We start from the raw sequence: 18,686 nt of genomic DNA on the forward strand, positions 1-18,686 counted from the left end.
TACTTGTAGAGACTTAACCCGCTGGAACATAATGTATCATTGTCGTGACAAGCGGCGCTGCCTCGAAGAACATTCGTGGCATTACACAGGTCGCTGCTGCCCCTGCCGCGGCCATTGTCCGACCTCTCGAAGCTCATCCTCATGACACACAACGACGGAGTAGTAGGTTCATGTGCGGCATCTTGTTCTCACGGACATGCTACGATAGGTCGACCCCGAGGGTGACGACGACTCTACATCGTTTCTCGACAAGGGCAGTCGACGGCGACAGCGACGAGAGGTACAGTGTATGCTTGGCATGTCCAAGTTATACCCTCATAACAATTACTCTAGATGGCTTCTTGCCACTCCAACGAAGATGGTGAAGACGGCGACGACACGAACGATGCGTGGCGTGTCGCCTTCACATCCGACCCCGACTTTCACACTGCACGAGCGTTGCTGCAGGTATGACATGTTCGTCGCATGGTGCAGTAGTATAGTTGCGTGTTTTATAGCGAAAAGGCGACATCAAAGCCCTCACGCATGCGTACATGTGCGTATTCGGCGATCAATTCCTAAACCTCGTCCGGACGATGGTCGAGTCCGAGGTGTCGAATGTGTCGGACGCCCATGCCGTGGAAATGATGCGCGGCAACTCGGCGTGCATGAAGGTCGTCTTCTCCAATCCTCCTTGCATCCATCCGTCCATCCTCTTGATATCCTTCGTCATGTCCAGATCCTCAGCGAAGTCGCGTATGTCGTCGGCACCGACTACCTGCGCGACGTCTTGGCCGGCCCCATGGCCGTGCTCTTCCACTTGCAAGACACTCTCGAAGTCAACCACGCGATCGTCCACGACGACATGACCCTAGCGGCGCATCGCGCGCAGTTGGAGTCCCTTGCCCAAACTATCCTCGACAGGTACCAACGCCAGTCCATCAACCTTCCTCTTGATCCATTCGAACGCGTTTTTCAGACTGGTGTGCGCGCCATTTCCGCCGCTGTTGGCGGCGGTGTGTCTGTACCTCCGCCGCAGCGTGGCCACCCGCTTCCATGCGCACTCGGACTCGATCCTCGGCGGGTTCCTCTTCCTCCGCGTCGTGTGCCCCGTGATTGTCATGCCGTGCCGGTCCAGTGTGTTTCCGCATGTGGCCAAGACAAGTCTGCCGCCCCACGCGCTTCGATCGTCCATTCTCGTCGCCAAACTGCTGCAAAACCTGGTATTGTGAATTCGCTATAAACTTGGTTTGGAAATTGGTATCGAATCCTCAATATTGTGTTTATATTACCCAAAATGTTGGTCGAAGAGTGGATAATTTGATTGGCTACTTGATTCGTGTTCTGGGTTTTAATTGGTCGATTTTCGATTGTCTGCCGAGTTGGTGCTTGCGGCTCATTTGATTGAGTACCCCACCCGCCAAAGTTGAATCGACTTACAGATTTGATGAATGTACAAAAAATACTATCGTCCGAGGAGATACACACACAAAACGACGAGTCGGGTATATATATATATATATAATATATATATGTAGGCCAACAACGCGTTCTTCAAAGAAGACTACATGGCGCCGTTCAATCCGTTCATTCGTCGCAACTTTCCCACCGTGGTGGCGTTTTACGACCGCATTTGCGACAGCGTCGACGCTGCCACCTCTCCAACCACCCGCTTGGAAACGACCACGTCACTGCTCACTGCCGACGAAGCATGGAAGGTAGGTAGTGTTGTGTCCTTTTACCCCCCAAAATTTGGTTGACTTTTGTGCTGACTCGCCCATTCTATCAATAATCGACTCTTTGTACTGAATTTTGTATGTAAAATGGTTGTCCTGTGGTGTTTCACACTAATTTCATGCACACACACTAATTCGAAGTTGGTGATTGCAATCGGATTGGCTCAATTCTTGTGCGGATGATTCTTCTGTATATACAGTATGGTTGTGTCGATTCCTTCTCCATATCGCATATCGCTCCAGTTTAGACGACTAAACACCAACCAAAAGTAGTACGATCATCCCGTGAGACGAACCGTATCGCATATTTATGTTGTACATTGGTGCTTGTGATTGAATACTAGTCGTAACAATAGACATGACTGCCGATGTGTAGATCATTCAAGACCATGTGGACCGTCCATTGGAAGTCGCCGTCCGCCCCGCGGTGCGGAGGATGTCGTCGGGGATTGCAGGCGGAGGACCTGTCCGCACGTCGGCGCAGTCGTCCGTGACGTTATCGCTGGATCGACCCAAGCAAAAGCCATCCATCTCGTCCACATCGTGGTTCCATCCTACTTTTTTCCTCAGCCACCGAGGGGGGCCGCCGCCGCCTCCGCCGCCACCGCCGCCGCCCCCCTTGGACTTTCTGGACGACTCAGCCGACCACCGCCGCCGCCACGACTTGATTCAAGTACGTTCGATTCCCATTCAGTTGTTTTTTGTTTGGGTTAAATAGTACGTACGTACGTTGCTTATATTGTGCTTGTATGAAAAAACACAAATTTGACAATTCGCCAACTCTATCGATCGATACGTTTGTATGTCCAGTGTCACACTAAATTGAAGTCACACACTAATTCGATGTTGGTCGAAGAGTGGATTTGATTGGCCACTTGATTCGTGTTGTGCGTTTTGATTGGTCAATCAAATTTGGTTGTTCTTGTGCTCTCATTCGATGGTCTATTTTTCAAATCCACTGAACAATATATCTATCGATAGATGGCCCAATGCGGACTGACCGCACTGGTGGACGCTGTCGGTGGCCATGACGCGCCGGTTGCATTAGACGAACCACCTTGGAATAAGGGCCCAACCAAGCGCGGCGTGCAAGTTTTCACACGTGTCAGTCGACAGTTGCTCGAACTCAAGTACTACTTTACTGCTTCGAGAACTCGTTTGTGAGCAACTCGTCGTAGAGCGTCGGTGGTGGTGGCGGCAGATCCACACACGTGTCTGGCGTTCATTATGGCGCCTCAAGGCCGCGAAATCTGGAGCACATGGGGACACGAAGTCCGGTACACGATATTTATATTCCATAGAGAACTATTTATACAACTGTGTGCTATGTACTGTATATATAATATATATGTATATTTATAATATATCATGGACAACACCCCAACCTGTAATGATACTATGATATATTTATTGATATATTTGTAGGGAACTGGAACGACTGGACAGCACAAGTCGCGTGCTCCACCGTACCAACTACGGCACCAAGTTGCCGCGGTTCTTGTTGTGGTGCTGCATGCAACTTCAGGACGCATGCGAGTTGGAGTCTGTCTTCTATCCCCCTTGCAAGCCCAACCATTCGCCATCCTCATATCCATCTTCCCCGTCGTCCCACGCTCAAAATGGAGACGTCCCTGCCGCCCACAGAACCCTCATGGATCAAGACGATGCTTCTTGGATATGTGCGCTCGTGTTTCAGGTATACAAACGTCTAGTTAGGTTGTGTGTTCAAGTGATGATCTTCATTGGTAGTCGGTGTTCCGTCCAGACTTGCCGCCTGTGGCGGGGGTCGTGCGGTCGTCCGTGCTCAGCAGCGGATTTGTGCTGCAGGTGACGCCGGATAAGACGACTCGAGTGACGTTTACCATTCGAATGGACGAGGACGTGGCCCCTCTGCAAGCCAAGCCGTACCAAAAGCAGCTGCTCACGCTCGCCAAACTCAAACTTGCCATCGAACGATCCACCTAACTGCGACTCTTATCCAGTACTTGTACACACGTTGCTTTCTACAGGCGCTTATGTATTACTGGTAGTACCAAATACAGTACTGTACTACTACGAGTAGTAGTACATTGTTGGGCAAACATGACAATTGTCCACTAGTACTAGTTGGTATTCGATTCATGCAGCACAGTAACGTTAGGTGTAGCATTCTTACATCAGTGATAAATCAAGTCGTCGTCGCTTCGCAATGCCCAGTTGATATATTTGCTTCCACAACAAGCATACAAATATTCATGTTTCTATTTCTTTTTATTCTTTGTTGAATTGGTTTTTTAATATGACGGTGCATACATGCTACAATAATTTGGGGATTTTCACTACATTATTAAGGTGATTTCCAGAGTGATTTATCTTATTGTATTCCCAGTTAACTACCGTATTTGATGTACTGTATGCAACGCGAATATACTTTCTGTGAAGAATTCAATATAACAATGTGTAATTCTCGAAATCAATTATATAAATTGTAATATTTAATAATACATTGTTCTATCCATAAGCTTGGGCGAGATCTCATGATACCTCGTGTAAACATCTACTATTCATAGTATGATACTATCGCCAGTAGAGATAGATCTATCTACTAGTACTTCGATGACAAGCTCCCATGTAATGTAGTATTGGACACTACAAGTAATAACATTGCTATAAAGACATGGTGAACTGAGCGGTGCAGTTCGTTTTGTCCGACGCTTTGAAGGGGAATCCTAACCATCGAAAACATGTTTCTTAGGGCTACGTTATTGCAAACGCTGATATCCTTTGTCGAACCGCTGAACAGCCAAAACCGCTCCGACTCCCAGCACCGCGCCCGCTCCAATGTATCCAGCCACCGCCCAGTTGTTGGCAATGGGAGCTTCGAGCTCGTTGCCACCCGTCGACGCCGTAGACACTTCGTGGCGCTGCTGCGCATCGGTCGGTGTGTTGGAGCTCAAGGAGACCGCGTTGTCGACTTGGGGATGCAACAATGGCTTCAGAAACGCCACCCAGTCGTCGTAAGTCCAGGTGGACTCTGCATTGATAGGCACGTCGTTGAGAAGGTATTGTGGGGTGCCAGAGATGCCGCGGGTGCACGCATGCTTCCATTCCGTACGAGTTTCCGAGTCCCGTTCGGTCCCACCATGTCCGGTCATGCCGTCTTTCCATTGCGCATCCGTGAGGGCTGGGAACGTGGACTTGGCGAGCGCTTCAATCTTGGCCGTCACTTGTTTTTGACCCAAATTTTCAGTCTGCTTGTTCCAATACCTAGATAGCCATGGTGTTAGTCCATATATTCTCCGTTTGAAAGTAGCGACTATTCGAAGCACATTGCGTCACGTACTGGTCTTGGACGTCGTACACGGTTTCCAGCCACGTCGCAAACTTGTCTTGTCCCAACGCATGCGTGATCGTTCGACTTGCTTGGGCGATGGAGAATGCTTGGTGGTGGTATGGCAAGGGGAATTGGTGGATACGCAGTCGGAACTGACTCGACGACAAGTTCCCCGCGAGTTGTTGGAGGGCTGGGTACGCAGCCTTGCTATCGGGGCAAAGGAGGTCGAAGAACACTTCGAGTTGCACTGCAGCATCCGCCGACCCATTACCATACGTGAAGCCGAGAGGTTTTGACGGAATAGGAACTTGTGCGTCGACGACACATGCGACGGCGGCCAACGTCGACACAATCGGAAGCAGCAGCTGCATGACGGCTTGCACTGGACGACTCAAATGGAAAAATGCGAACACTACAGAAGGATCTTCAAATCAATGCTGTGTGATTGGTCGATTTGAATTAAAGTTAGCCAATCAACACCGTGTATTCCGCAGCATCAACTCGAATGACCTTGGACTCCTGCATTGGGAAGATGGCATTGACCCCTGCATCGAACATGTAAGCTCTGCTTGGGCGCAATGCGAGTTACCGTGATAACTGCTAATCCATATGCATGGGGCAATGCTGGTGGTCTTCCTAAGCAAGGCACTGCACCAGTTTGTATCAAGCGGTCCAGCCCAGGCTTCGGACACCATATATCTTTAAGATAATAATCTAGATAAGATAGCAAAAATAATCTATTTCTTGTGTGATGTTGGATGATCTATTTTCTGTGCCGGTTAATATCAAGCTTCATCCAATTATCCTCAACACACCTTCGAAGACGAGCTGACTACTGCTGAGAAGGATGCATTGGTCATGATCCTGTTGGACCCTGGCACTGTTCCAGTCCCCAGCACGCCGTTGAGCTACGCGGACGAACTTTTGGCTCCAAAACGTCACCGCATGGGACCAACAGCAAGCAAGTACAGCTGCTTGAAGTTCCCACGAGCAACATGGATGAACAGCTCTTCAGCGTCGCAAAGTACATCATGACAGACCATAGAAAGCACATGCATCCGGTGAATTTCGAGATGATCATATTCCTTCGCGCGAATGCATCGTATTGGAATGCTTACGCCCTTATGTAATACGAAGTAATAAATTTGAACAATTATCGATATAGATAATCGCAATAAATATATTATTTCGGAAGCCTAATCTAGCGGCATTGGCGGCTGCCCAACCTTGGAAATGCGTGGGAATGTCCTGGTTACTGAAGTCGCTCGGACGTTATTTCAAATGTTGCAGTGGAATCGTGTGGTAAGTACGGCGAAAACATGACGTGAAAGGTTCGCGTGGATGGTGCACGAACGGACTTGCGGATGAGGAACCTACGAGTATATTAATCATGAAATGCTCCGCTCGTCCAGGACATACCGCTGGTTGATGCACGACGACCACGCAAGGCCGAGTGCCGGCATGTTGCCATCGTTGTGCATGTCCGCGGTCATTTGATTAACAACCACGAACACTGCTCGGTATTGCTTGGCGAGGATGTGCATGCAGTGCACAATGTCGAACATGATCCGCGTGCGTTCGCCTGCGTCCGCGGCCTTGTCGACCGAATGACCGCGGAACACCGCGGCAATGGAATCCACAACAACGAGACGCACCCCATGAAACTCCATCAGCGACGGCAATCGAGATTTCTAAGTCGCATGTGAGCTTCATCCAGGAAGCTGGGTAAGACGTGTACCAAGGTATGCAGAAACTGGCCTGGGTCAGTGGCTGCTTCGAGGAAAATGCGATTGAGGCTCACTGGTTCCCCAGAATGTTGCCTCTCCAGTTCCTGGAGACGCTTCATGGGAGAGAGACCGTCCGAGTACATGTAGCAGCTACTCGCATTCAATCCTCCGCTTGCTTCTCGCGGCAGCTGCGCACGCAGCAGGAGCTGCAAGCACAGCTGCGTCTTGCCGCTTCCAGCACACCCACACACTTCCGACACAAACCCAACGCGGAAGCCTCCACGCAATGCGTCGTCCACGTTCACGCATCCCGTTGCAAGGTATTCGTCGTCTCGGTGCGTCGACAGGTCCCATACCGTCTGCCCTTCCATGTAGTTGCGTGTAGAATTGAACGTTTTTTTATTACTTACTAATTGTATACCTATTTGACTTCACAATAAAATGAATGTGATCAAATGGCGCAATTTTTATTTATTTCTTTTTCACGTACTGTCAAGATATGTTTGTTCCCAACTCATTTTTCAACCACACACAAAAAGCTATATAATATATATATATATAAACCATCGCGGCCTAATCGTATTATATCTACAAGCAAGTCAGTCTTCTATCTACGTTGGTCGACACAGTTTGTTTACAGCTCGTCCTTCTTGGGCGCTGTCTCAAACTCGTCTTCTTCTTCCTTGACCACGACCACATCAGGGTCTTGGGGAGTTTCGCCGGTCGCGACGTCCGTGATGGGCGTCGCCGCCGCCTCGCGCGGGACTTCCTTCTACAAATTAAGGTCAGATAGGTACGTACAATCATGGACGGCGTTCGCACCACGATCGGGAGGGGCACTTCTTGCGAGCGGATGGTCACAGAGGACGGGTATTCTTCGCTGAAATGCACCGTGAGGTTGGTCGCCTTGTCTGCGACGCGGTTGTCAAACGTGGCAGTCTCTTGGCCGACAATCGAGACGCGGAATTGATGCTGGTGCGGCAAGAAGTACGACGTCGGGTAAAAGTTGAACGTCGCTTCGTACACGACACCGGGCTCAATCGTCTACATCCAATCGATCATGCACCATATATATATATATATATGCGACATCGTTCTACATATCAACACACACACATACCCGGGACGCGTCCTTCTTGAACGTGTGCAGGGGGTTGCCAGGGGCGATGGACTGATGGATCGGGTTCAGCACGGCTTCCGTGATGTACGTGGTGCCGCCGCGGACCTTGGTCTTGGTGGCCACCATGGTCGAATGCTCGATGGGCGCAATGTTGTTGTAGTCTTCCAAGTACGCGATCAAGCTCACACCGGGCGCGTCCACGGAGAAGAACACCTTGACGGTCATTTCGCCGGTCGCTTCTTGCTGGTGGAGTGGCGGCGTCGTGAATGAAATCGCCTTCTTCGCCAAGTCGTCGCGGTTGTGCGAGTACGTGGGCTTGTTGAGGAAGATATGGTCCATGGAATTCCATCGGTTGATCACGCTCGGCTGCGAGTTGAACCCCGCGGCAAACTCGGCGGTGGCCGCGCCGTCCACGACGTCGGCCACGTCTTCGACCAACGTGTTGTTCAAGCTGAAAAAGTACGTGTGCGCTTCGTCGATGGACGCGGGGGGCCACTCGGTGGTGCTGCGCCACTTCCCTTCTGCCAGCGTGTAGTAGTGGATGGGGTCTTCGGTTTCCAACTGCGACAAGACCGCGCGGTCGGCGTTGTACAAGTGGTAGTCAAAGAAACGCGAGATCTGCTCAATGTGCTCAAAGCATCGTGTCTTGCTCTGGAATACACACATTCACATCATGAGGAACGATGACGTGGCAAGATAGATGAAGCTGCTGCTGCTTCTTGACGTACCTCGGCATATGGGTCGATATTGTCGACGTTCGAGTGACTCCACGGGCCCAAGATCAAGCTGTACTGGGTCGACGCGACCGTCTTGGCCGCAAGCGGAGACAAACCATACGCCAAATGCGATTCATCGTCCAAAGTACCAGTCAAGTAACTATGCAACACGTGAGCAAAAGACTCGCATCATGCTGGACCAAGGACGAGTGTACCGGTGCAAGAGGATAGCCGATCGAGACGAGCCCATGTCATAGTACCCGGCCATGTTGAGCACAGGGATGTCGGTGTCGGCTAGCTTTTGAAACAAGCGAGGGACGTTGATCTGTTCAAACGTGCGGTCGAGGGAAGACAGCCTACGTACGATATAGTCCAACGATGACGACACATCGGATTCAAACATATGAAAAAAGACGGCGTACTTACTTGTCGTCACGGAAGAGAATGTCTTTGGTTTCGGCATGAAAGTTGCCGTTATTCACGTGTTCCGCGACGGCGGCGGCGTGGACCTACCGAAAAATCATCTCCCATCAGGTCAAGCAAACGATGATGGGATAAATTATAGGTGCACACGCACTTGAGGTTCACTCTTGTTGACCGCGGCGACGTTGCCACCAAAAGTGCTCATCATGAGGCGAGACTTCAAGTGCGGCACTTGGTCCCACCGCTTGTTGGCGTCCGTGGCGGCAGAAAAGCCAGAGTACATGGACGACGCGCGGTAGTTGTGCAGCCCGCCGGGGAAAAAGGCAGAGTCGTACAAGTCCAAAGGTACACCATGCAACACCAGTGCTTTCACCGCCGTGTGGCCGCTGGTCGCGGCTACAAGGGCAGACACCCCGTCGGTACCAAAACCAAACAACGACACTTCGCCGTTGGACCAGTCTTGCTGAGTGACCCAGTCAATAACGTTCTTGGCATCGACCGCCTCTTGATCGACAAAGTCAAACTCCTTCGCGCCAAACGATGCGCCGGTACCGCGGATGTCCACGACGAGCCACGCGTACGACGTCGTGACAATGCTACACGAAAAACATGTTTATGAGAAATGGACCACTTCGATCGATATGGCGTGACACGTACCGAGGGATGTACGAGCCCGTACGGGGGTTGATAAAGTCGCCACCGGCGGTGATCGATGACAGGGGAAAGTCCAAGGTGTAGCCACGTCCGTGGCGGGTGAAATGAATGACGGTGGGTTGCTTGAGGTCGTTGTACGTGGCTTGTTCAGAGTGGTAGAGGTCGGCGGCCAATTGGGTGCCGTCTTCCAACGCGATGAAATGTGACGTGCGTTGGATCGACTTGGGGTGGAAGAACGGGTCCGACTCGTACGGCTTGCCGAGCCACGTCATGTCGTTCACGCCTTCCTTGCACACGGCGGGAGTCTCAAACCCAAAGTACGAGTTCACTGCATTCTGCACCACCACCATGAGGACCATGGAGATGATCATATTTGACATGAACCCCGACATCGTGACGAGCTACTTGCGGGCCAGGAGGGGACTTTGGAAATGGCCACCATACAAGTGGATTTTTCCCCACCCGATCAGACCTTATGGTCCGTGGATGTATTCATTTGTACAGGTTCTGAAATAAAAGTTGAAGTTCGTGCCATGTGGCGATTTGAGCCGCCAATCAGAATCGTCAATCGGCGGCCATCCCTGAATCTGGTCGCGGTTTTCAATCGTTTTTACTATTGGTAGTGCTGTATTGGTATTTATTTCCTCGTCCTCGATGATGTCACGGCGCCATACGGAATTACCTGACAAGTGACCGACCGTCGCGGTGCTTTGGACGCGATAGAACATGCAAGGACACCAACACCAGTTTGTGCCTTAAGAGGAGACATTGCGGGGTTCTAGCGACGTCAAGTGATGGTTTCTTCTACATTGAAGTGGCAAAACGCCTTTCTATTTGGGCAGAATAAGCCAGGTGTTTGGATTGGCCAAAATTAATCGCCTGTATCCTATTCTATTGGCCTTTCTATTTCGGCAGAAGAATACGGAGTTTGGATTAGCTCAAATTAGTCAACTTTTGGCCTTTGCCACGGTCGGATTGGTTCATTTGAGGGTGTCGAGTTGGTGTTGGCAGCTTTTGATTGGTCATAACCATATTGAATGACGGATCACGCCTCCTGTATTACGTCAACGTGTCTCTTGGAATAGACATACAATGCGTAGACCAATCATTTGCGAATAATTAGCTCACAATGTATCTTATCCACCAATCAAATATGTACGAAAAAATCCACCAGATACATCGCTGAAATTGGCAAGGTACACTCACTGTCCTTCGAGCACCGAGTACGGAAGGGAAATGTGGTATGCGCCACCACCTCGATACCGTCTACAGAATGTACTAGTAGTAGTTTACGTTAACTCAAGTCCATACCGGTACTCTGTACAGTGAAGGGACTCCGTGAATGCGAGCGTACAAGTATGAGGTAACGCACGGACGTACAATCGCAACCTTGGGAGAGGCAACGACATGGAAATTCATGGCGCAGGCACGTCGTGGAACTACGAATCCTGCCTAAGGTAGCCGATGCAACTTATATTTAAGTGTACAAAAGAAACAGTTTCACAGTTGATTTCCCTTGTCCTTATTATTAATAACTCTAAGATATACTTCGAAGTATTTTAATATATCTTAGAGTTATTAAAATAACTCTAAGATATATTAAAATACTAGTAATAAGAACAAGGGAAATGATTTCGTAAGCAACACTGCATTTAACTATTTAAAAAATAGTTAATTGCAGTGTAAACCAAAATACTCATTCCAGCGCATAACCCACTAACATTAGTACAGTACATGTAGCAATCAATACAAGGGGAGTCCGGGGGTTCCGAAGTTACCAGGGTTTTGAAGGGAAACGATTACGCAAGCAACGGCGGAACTGTTGTTCTGAGGGTATGATTCCTTGTAGTACGTACTCGCCACCATGCATGAATCGAACGCTCGGTGACTGGGACGGTACATACATACTGTCACGATGGGGTTGTGTACCACTGTGAGATACTCGAGGACACCACCAACAACCCTCCAAAGCTCGTTTGGCTTCCATCTTACACACTACTTACTACATAACGTTACTTCGATGTATGTGTTGTTTGCTCCATCTTGCTTGGGCATCGCATGGCATGTGTGTGTCATGCCATCCGATCCAGTGGCGCAATTGCAGATTCGTTGGCGCCATGGTTTGGTGTGCCAAAAACGACCATACTGAATGGCAGTGGTTTTGGTTTCCGTTTTTCGATTAAACTATTTCATACAAACGCCAAGTGTGTGTGTCGTGCCGAAAATAATTACTTCAGCAACGGACTTCGAACAAGAGGAGCGCTCGACACGCACTCACCTCCCGCCGCAATGATCCCGGCACCACATTCGGCGCTCTCACAGGCGCCGATGTCCGTCTCACGAACACTCTATCTCACAGATGCCCAGCAGACAGACATGTACGTCCATCGTCATGCATGAGCTTTCTCCTGACCTGAGACTCAGATACCATCAGTCGCGCAACCACGCCGTGTCCTTTCTCCAGAACTCGCTGAGCGATTTGCATGAATGGGAGTTCATCTCCGAGAAGAAGAGCGTGCAGTTCTATCGCAAGAAAAGCAACGACGGGACGACGTACACGATCAACGGCATCACACGCATCGTTGCCGACCTCGACGAGACCATGCGCACATTGTACTGCGACAATTCGACGTCGTTGAGCGATCTGTTCTCCCAACTACATGACGACGCCTTCGCCGATGGTGCCGTCCTCGCTGCATTGCCCGGCAAGCGCGACCCTTCTGGTACCGTTGAATGCCAATGTCGACCGCTGACAGTGTGCATGCAGGGATCTGCCGGGAGCAATGCAGCATCAAGACCCTGTCCTTCCGTCCGTTCAACGCGATGGACAAGGCGCGCCAGTACACGGTCGTTGACTACTGCACCATTCGCACGGGCAAAACCGATGAAGGCGGTAGCGTGGACGCCACCGACAACCGCCTCGGCATCCAACTCATGTACTCGACGGACGCCGCAGACCCCGCGAGTGCGTCGTCGCGGCGTCTCGCGTCATCGTCTTTGGTCCACGGTGCCTCCCAATCCACGGATGCCGAGTCGAATACCAGCGCGAGTCAGCTGCTTCCGTCAGGATTTATCGTCTACCCCACGGCGAAGAAAGGGGTGCTGGAAGTGATCTTCTCGTGGTCTGCACACGACCCGCGCGGCATTTCCCGCGGCTACAAGAAGAGCATCCTCAGTCTCGTGGCGAGCGTCGCGCGCCTCGAGAACATCTTCCTCGCGCTTCGGATCGCCGCCGCCGGGTTCATCAAGTCCAAGAACTGGGTCAGCGACAAGGAGCGGTCCTATTGCTTCATCTGTCGCGAGTCGTTTGGCGCATTCCGCCGCCGCCACCACTGCCGCCTCTGCGGCGACATCACGTGCTCCAAGTGTGGCACCCTCACCGCCGTCAAGCTGCCCGTTGTCGGCCTCTGCCAAGTGCGCATTTGCATGCGCTGTCTCACGGAGAACGATTCTTCCCGTATCAACGTCAGCTTGCCGCCGTCCACGTCGTCCGGAGTCGGCACCGGCCCGCGGTCCACCTCGGTCACCCAGCGCTCGTCGGCTGGTATGTACCACATCAATGCCGAAACCGCTTTACTTGTGCATGCTATATGGTCACTCCATTCGTATGTCTTGTCAGTGACATGTGTTCGCTTGTGTGTGCATGTTTGATGTGGGAGAATGAATATATGGGTTGGTATATCATTGTGGATTCGATACGAATTTCCAGACCTCGTCGAATCGAATCTCGCTGCCTGAATTCGAATCACGAATCGACGCTACTGGCTAATCCATTTTTGAGTGGATTTGATTGGCTCTTGCAAAAAGGACAAATATATTCAACCAATCAGAACGCCAACGTGAATCAATCTATTGATATTTGACAAACCACGCGAGTTTTGCAAGTTTATAGTGAATATTCACAATATTATGAATGTCCGATTGGACGACACAAAGGATGACTAGGTGGTGTTTATAAACCACGTCGAGTTGGTTGCTGGTGCCACGATGAAAGAAACAAGTGTTGATTCCCAAATATCTATATATGTCCAGGCAGCCAGCAACTCCAAGTGATGGAACGTCTGTCGCATGGCATGTCGAATCTGTCGGCCGTGCCGACGCAGCATCAGATTGATTCTGACGAGGACGAAGACCCAGGGTACGGGTCGCTGCAGTCGTCGACTGTCCTTGGTGGATCCAGGTAGCCAATGCAACCCTCGACCACAAATAGTCGTTCCTCTAAAGAGTGGATGAAATTCCCGACTCCCTCGACACTATTTATGGTCATTTCACGGTACTCATGAGAATTGTAGTTCGATGGACTCGTCGTTGTCGTCCACGTCGAGCTACATGGGCGGCTCGTTCCAGCATAGCAGCCTCAACAGCTCGTCTCGCCTTGCATATACTACCAACAGTGGCAGCGGCATCATCGACGAAGACGACGAGACGCAGTACCGCCACCGCGCCGGGTCCAACGAAGGAGTCCAACGACCTCCGCCACCCCCCCGACGGTCTGGGGGCGGAGCTGTTCCCCTCCCGACACTGTCGGCGTCGACGCAGCTAACCCACGTCAAACAATTTTCGTATCCGCTGCATTACACGGACGGGCAGCTATGGCCCCTCGCGCCCATTCCCACGGAAGAAGCGTCGCGCTTGCGCAAATTGGACGACCTCGCCATCCTCGACACCCCCCAAGAACAAGTACGTACATATATCCATTTTGTGCGACGTGGTTGAGTTCTGTGATAGGAATACAATCACATTGCCCAAAGCGCCGCGGAAGCGCTGCACGCGTCGTTTGGGTTTATCAGTTTCATCGACGCCAAAAGGGAATGGGTCAAGGCCTCGTACGGCAATGGCGCGGGGGCCAACACAAGCATCGCGCGCGATGTGTCGCTCAGTGCTCACGTCATCATGTCGTATGAAGTACGCCCCCTTCCGATATATATATATATATATATATATTGTGCTTTCGAGTGAAATTTCGTGTTGTGGCGTGGTTTCTCGTTGGAATTTAAATCGATTTGATTGGCTACCTCAGATGAGCTCAAAATTATGAACCAATCAAAACATTCTCAATGAAATTCAACAACCAATCAGATCTATTGTGGATCGGTTTGGTTGGCGCGATTCGATTGCACCCCCAAACTTGTATCAAATCGACAATATATATATTAATTTTTTGCGCGTCCAAGTGGAGGGATGAAAACGAGCACATACTTATGGGACCATGGTGCCTGTTTGTAGGTGACGGTGGTGCCCAATATGACTGCAGACGTGCGCTTCCGAGATAATCCGTTGGTGCTGGACGGGATCAAATTGCGCAGTTTTGTGGGGTATCCCCTCGTGACGTCGGACGGGTTCATCGTCGGAGTGCTCGGGGTCGCAGATACGCGGGTACGTCCATATGTGGAGTAGTACGCTATATTTAGTGTGACGTTGCTACAGATTCGTTCTTTGCCCCTGTAATGTATAGATATAGAGTATAATTGATTCTGAATGATGATTGAATCATATAGCCGCGGGAAAATGTCACTGTACGACACGTGGCCCAGCTCAAGCAACTGGCGACTCACGTGTCTCGCGTACTGGAAGAACGCAGCGGGTACCAACCCACCGGTCACCAACAACAACACCACCATGTGTACGATTCCGCCGCCCCCCAAGCGCACTCGCAAACGTACGTACCCACCCTTGTTGGGTCAAAACCTCGTTGCTTAGCAAAATGGTATATGTGTAGGTATAATGTGGCCACGACGCAGTCGACGATCCACAACACGTTGCTGGATCTGCTCAAGAAAACGGAAGCAACGGGCAAAACGCTTCAGCAGACGCAGCAGAGCATGCTCAATGCAACGGGGCGACCACCTCAATCATAGAGTACTGAAAAGGCACGGCACCTTCACCATGACCACCCACGCACGTTTTGGATGATCGTACTAGTAGCAGTAGTAGTGTTATGTGTGTGAATATTGCTTGGTCAATACAATGCACAGCTGGGGCTCTGCCATCTTGGTATGTAGTGCGTACGATCAAAAGACTTAGTAGTGTTTTCATCCCACCACTTGGATTCAAATTTGTACGATCTACGTGACGTTTTGCAGATCGAAGTACCTCGAGTGCCCGTTGATTTAAAGCTCGTTCAAAGTGGAATTGATTCGAATGATGTCATGTGCCAAGTGCAGCACCACGCGACGGCCTGGCATGGGAAGCCACTACCATAAAGGACGAATAGATTGCCCGATATCAGAGAATGGCCCGAATCACTTTTATGACGAAATCTATTTAATTACTTAAACTATCGTGAAATGGTTGTTTCATATCGACAATAGAATTATACGCCCACTGTTTCGCAATGCAGCGTAGTATTCACAGATACTATTAATAGTTAAGGTCATACGTATCTACGGATCTTCTCCAAACTCACAATTTTGACTTTGACCAGCAATAACTTGAGGCAGTACACCGCACCCTTCAAATCTTGCGCATACTCACAGTCAATATCATGTTGAACGTTCAATCTTATTGAACTCCATCATTGAAAGTGTCGTCCAAACCGTGATATCTGTTGAACGATGAGATAAAGCCCAAAACGAAGAGTTGCGCACTGCAACTTTCACGTCGAGATAATTGCTGAAGTTCACCAGATCAAACTCGGCAAAATACAGATTCGTTATCCTAATTATGTACAGTTTCCTGCTGCCCCCAGCGTCCGTCATGACCATTATTTTTGGCAGCAATCATTCATGAATAGCACGCGGCCAAAATGTCCTGGTCACATTTACTGTTAACTGCGTGTCGTCGTCTACCTCCCGTGCGACTGGCGAAAGATCAGCGGGGTACTCGGCAAGTTCCAAACATGTGACGTTGGCAACCAAACGACCGTCCGTGTTGTTGAACACCACCAACGGAAGCAACTATGGCAACGACAGACCCGGCCCACCCGGCCCGACTTCGTACGCAGATAGCCGACGGTGCAGCAGCTCAGCCATGGCCACTTGGTCGTTGAAGAAGAACGAGAACTGCCACATCACGTCCGTGTAGACGAAATGCTCGCGTAGAAAGTGCAACAGCACGACATACGTGGCTCAGTCTTTGAGTCGCCACTCCACTGCCTCCCAATCGATGGTTTCCAGCTTTCGTTGGGCCTTCGAGAACGTCAAGAGCGTGTCCAAGCTGCCGCGCGACCACACGCCTTTCCACAACGTGATGTCGACCGTCTTGGACTCGGCCACGACGGAAATGGTGCTGGGGGCGATTCGTCCGCCCACCGCACCGTTTGGCAGTGAATGGCCACGTGGGCGGCAAAGTGACTGAATGAGCATCCAGCTTGTCCATACCCCACTTTCTACAGAAACGACCCTCGAGTAGTTTTGGATCGTACGCACTGACACTTGACGACGGTCGTGTACCCCATGATGGCGATGGTACTTAACATCCAACACAACAACTTCAGCATTGTCAATGAAAGTAGACTTTGTGTACCTCGGTTTGCAATACATTTTGTTGCCCATTTTGATGCCGTTGGAAGGATCCAGCGGGAGGGCCGTGATGCAGTTGGGCAAATGGAGGGCCGACAGCACCGAGTTGGTTCGACACTACGCTGTGGACAAGAGCCATATACGTCAACATCCAATGTGCGGCTGTAAGCGAAGATGGTAGCTACTTCATGCTGCTACCTTATCAAACATCCTGCTTGTGCCTGATGCGGCGGTAGATGGACGAGATGGCGATCCCGAAACTGCCGACGACGGTGGTGACGATGGTCTCGACCAAGTACTGTAGGTCAAGACCGGTGGCGTCTCTTCGGTGCACGACGTATGTGGTGCGAGTCGTACAATCCGATGTGCACAACGTTAGTGTCGTCGAATTCTCTTTGGCAAACTCAACATGAAAGCGTCCACAAATTAGAGTTTGCATTCACTTAATCTTAGATTCCACTTTGCCCTGGACTTTGCAGCAGAGTCTCTATTAATAACCTGGCATTCAGAACCACCTTGACAGCTTTCCACGGCGACCTCATGGCTAGCGTTGCTGCAGCCTATTTCACGCCCGTACGTAGCCTGTAGTATACTTGAAAATGTCGTTGAGAATAATCCCGAAGGACCAACGCACACCTGTTCGCCGCACCTCCGCTGCAAGGGGCAAGAGGTATAGTAACACGAGCGTCTCGAAGCGCAAGGCGATCAAAACGTGGCGGGTCACGGTGCTGCCAGGGCTGATCATGTTCCTTTGTACGCTGGGGCTTATCTTTCTCTCCATCTTTCTGCTGTTCCTGCTCATCTCTCAAGTACGATCTATACACTTCTCGCCAAATTATATCATTGCGTTGCAGGGCATGTTCAAGCGGCAAGTGGTCACTGTGAATGCCCAGCTAGCAGACACGTACTTTTGGACTCCTTATGGTCAGTCGTGCGTCCTCACCTCGGCTGGCTTTACCCCCAACTCGTACGACTGCTCGGCACTATCACCCCCCACTTCATCCTCATCGTGTTTCTGTAGTTGCGACGCGGACACAACCAGTATCATTCCGAATAAGCCGTTCACGGTCGTCGGTTCCGAATTGGCCAAACAGTGGGCCGCCGAACTTACTCAAGGTAGAATTCCGCACCTCCAAAGTGCAATGACCATTGCACTTTTTATACGTGGCAGCCGGAGGGCTGTTGTACGTGACCACGTGTATCATTGGCGGTACAAGCAACGTCGGGTGGACGAATCTGCAGTTCATCGCTGGGTACTGTAGACGTCATAAGGAGTATGATTTCGCCTAATGAAGAAGGTATTGGTCGTAGCTACGACTATTTTCCAGAGTGTCTGCCTACGGAGCCGCAAGATGTGGCCGGCATGGCCATGCTCGAGACCACTGTGCGTCCACCTGTTTCTACGTTGGGTCTCAACAGTGTCGACATGTAGATTCGCGACACCCACGTCGACGGTCTCTACTTTCTCACGCTGTACGCAGACCTGGACCCGTCCATGGTAGTTATTCCAGCGACATGTTCTGGTGTTGTTAACTTGCGATGATTTAGACTGTGTATT

The 18,686-nt window shown here is 50.6% G+C and overlaps 7 protein-coding genes across 13 annotated transcripts in view; 3 read left to right on the forward strand and 4 right to left on the reverse strand.

Moving 5' to 3' along the window:
- Positions 1 to 44: 44 nt before the first annotated feature.
- Positions 45 to 3,802, forward strand: H257_00066 (hypothetical protein). 5 transcript variants are annotated; one of them, XM_009822574.1, is made up of 12 exons: positions 45 to 162; positions 209 to 280; positions 334 to 447; positions 498 to 653; positions 719 to 903; positions 959 to 1,202; positions 1,518 to 1,697; positions 2,092 to 2,388; positions 2,697 to 2,845; positions 2,894 to 2,992; positions 3,141 to 3,411; positions 3,465 to 3,802. In XM_009822574.1, the coding sequence occupies exons 1-12, from the start codon at positions 142 to 144 to the stop codon at positions 3,678 to 3,680; spliced, it is 2,004 nt and encodes a 667-aa protein (XP_009820876.1). In that variant the 5' UTR covers positions 45 to 141; the 3' UTR covers positions 3,681 to 3,802. The 5 variants fall into 5 exon arrangements, with proteins under 5 accessions (XP_009820876.1, XP_009820877.1, XP_009820879.1 ...); XM_009822575.1 differs by having other exon boundaries at positions 45 to 159; XM_009822577.1 differs by having other exon boundaries at positions 45 to 159; positions 3,481 to 3,802.
- Positions 3,803 to 4,320: 518 nt separating this feature from the next.
- Positions 4,321 to 5,432, reverse strand: H257_00067 (hypothetical protein). Its single transcript, XM_009822579.1, has 2 exons — positions 5,038 to 5,432; positions 4,321 to 4,961 (listed from the first exon to the last, which is right to left on the reverse strand). The coding sequence occupies exons 1-2, from the start codon at positions 5,397 to 5,399 to the stop codon at positions 4,457 to 4,459; spliced, it is 867 nt and encodes a 288-aa protein (XP_009820881.1). The 5' UTR covers positions 5,400 to 5,432; the 3' UTR covers positions 4,321 to 4,456.
- Positions 5,433 to 6,184: 752 nt separating this feature from the next.
- H257_00068 lies at positions 6,185 to 7,185 on the reverse strand. Of its 2 annotated transcripts, XM_009822580.1 has the most exons (3): positions 6,767 to 7,185; positions 6,448 to 6,719; positions 6,185 to 6,401 (listed from the first exon to the last, which is right to left on the reverse strand). In XM_009822580.1, exons 1-3 carry the CDS (start codon positions 7,124 to 7,126, stop codon positions 6,281 to 6,283), a joined length of 753 nt encoding a protein of 250 aa, XP_009820882.1. In that variant the 5' UTR covers positions 7,127 to 7,185; the 3' UTR covers positions 6,185 to 6,280. The 2 variants fall into 2 exon arrangements, with proteins under 2 accessions (XP_009820882.1, XP_009820883.1); XM_009822581.1 differs by having other exon boundaries at positions 6,185 to 6,719.
- An 87-nt stretch (positions 7,186 to 7,272) lies between these two features.
- H257_00069 (hypothetical protein) lies at positions 7,273 to 10,099 on the reverse strand. The gene is made up of 8 exons (XM_009822582.1): positions 9,672 to 10,099; positions 9,169 to 9,610; positions 9,018 to 9,100; positions 8,807 to 8,947; positions 8,604 to 8,751; positions 7,876 to 8,526; positions 7,578 to 7,799; positions 7,273 to 7,527 (listed from the first exon to the last, which is right to left on the reverse strand). The coding sequence occupies exons 1-8, from the start codon at positions 10,058 to 10,060 to the stop codon at positions 7,390 to 7,392; spliced, it is 2,214 nt and encodes a 737-aa protein (XP_009820884.1). The 5' UTR covers positions 10,061 to 10,099; the 3' UTR covers positions 7,273 to 7,389.
- A 1,808-nt stretch (positions 10,100 to 11,907) lies between these two features.
- Positions 11,908 to 15,728, forward strand: H257_00070. 2 transcript variants are annotated; one of them, XM_009822583.1, is made up of 9 exons: positions 11,908 to 12,046; positions 12,093 to 12,391; positions 12,436 to 13,212; positions 13,701 to 13,848; positions 13,961 to 14,348; positions 14,397 to 14,573; positions 14,895 to 15,044; positions 15,167 to 15,327; positions 15,388 to 15,728. In XM_009822583.1, the coding sequence occupies exons 1-9, from the start codon at positions 11,958 to 11,960 to the stop codon at positions 15,524 to 15,526; spliced, it is 2,328 nt and encodes a 775-aa protein (XP_009820885.1). In that variant the 5' UTR covers positions 11,908 to 11,957; the 3' UTR covers positions 15,527 to 15,728. The 2 variants fall into 2 exon arrangements, with proteins under 2 accessions (XP_009820885.1, XP_009820886.1); XM_009822584.1 differs by having other exon boundaries at positions 14,895 to 15,327.
- Positions 15,729 to 16,564: 836 nt separating this feature from the next.
- H257_00071 (hypothetical protein) lies at positions 16,565 to 17,338 on the reverse strand (the record flags this gene model as incomplete). Its single annotated transcript, XM_009822585.1, has 5 exons — positions 16,565 to 16,669; positions 16,760 to 16,960; positions 17,032 to 17,077; positions 17,133 to 17,245; positions 17,327 to 17,338. The coding sequence occupies 5 exons, from the start codon at positions 17,336 to 17,338 to the stop codon at positions 16,565 to 16,567; spliced, it is 477 nt and encodes a 158-aa protein (XP_009820887.1).
- A 288-nt stretch (positions 17,339 to 17,626) lies between these two features.
- The window catches only part of H257_00072 (hypothetical protein), a 5,017-nt gene continuing 3,957 nt past the window's right edge, over positions 17,627 to 18,686 (forward strand). Inside the window, exons 1-7 of the mRNA XM_009822586.1 lie at positions 17,627 to 17,701; positions 17,752 to 17,937; positions 17,983 to 18,095; positions 18,150 to 18,244; positions 18,300 to 18,381; positions 18,440 to 18,512; positions 18,561 to 18,601. Of these exons, the coding sequence (XP_009820888.1) occupies positions 17,669 to 17,701; positions 17,752 to 17,937; positions 17,983 to 18,095; positions 18,150 to 18,244; positions 18,300 to 18,381; positions 18,440 to 18,512; positions 18,561 to 18,601 (623 nt within the window). The 5' untranslated portion in view covers positions 17,627 to 17,668. The remainder of the gene's footprint in view (positions 17,702 to 17,751; positions 17,938 to 17,982; positions 18,096 to 18,149; positions 18,245 to 18,299; positions 18,382 to 18,439; positions 18,513 to 18,560; positions 18,602 to 18,686) is intronic.

Source organism: Aphanomyces astaci (genome assembly GCF_000520075.1).
Source record: "Aphanomyces astaci strain APO3 unplaced genomic scaffold supercont1.1, whole genome shotgun sequence".
In the NCBI taxonomy this organism is placed as follows: domain Eukaryota; phylum Oomycota; class Saprolegniomycetes; order Saprolegniales; family Verrucalvaceae; genus Aphanomyces; species Aphanomyces astaci.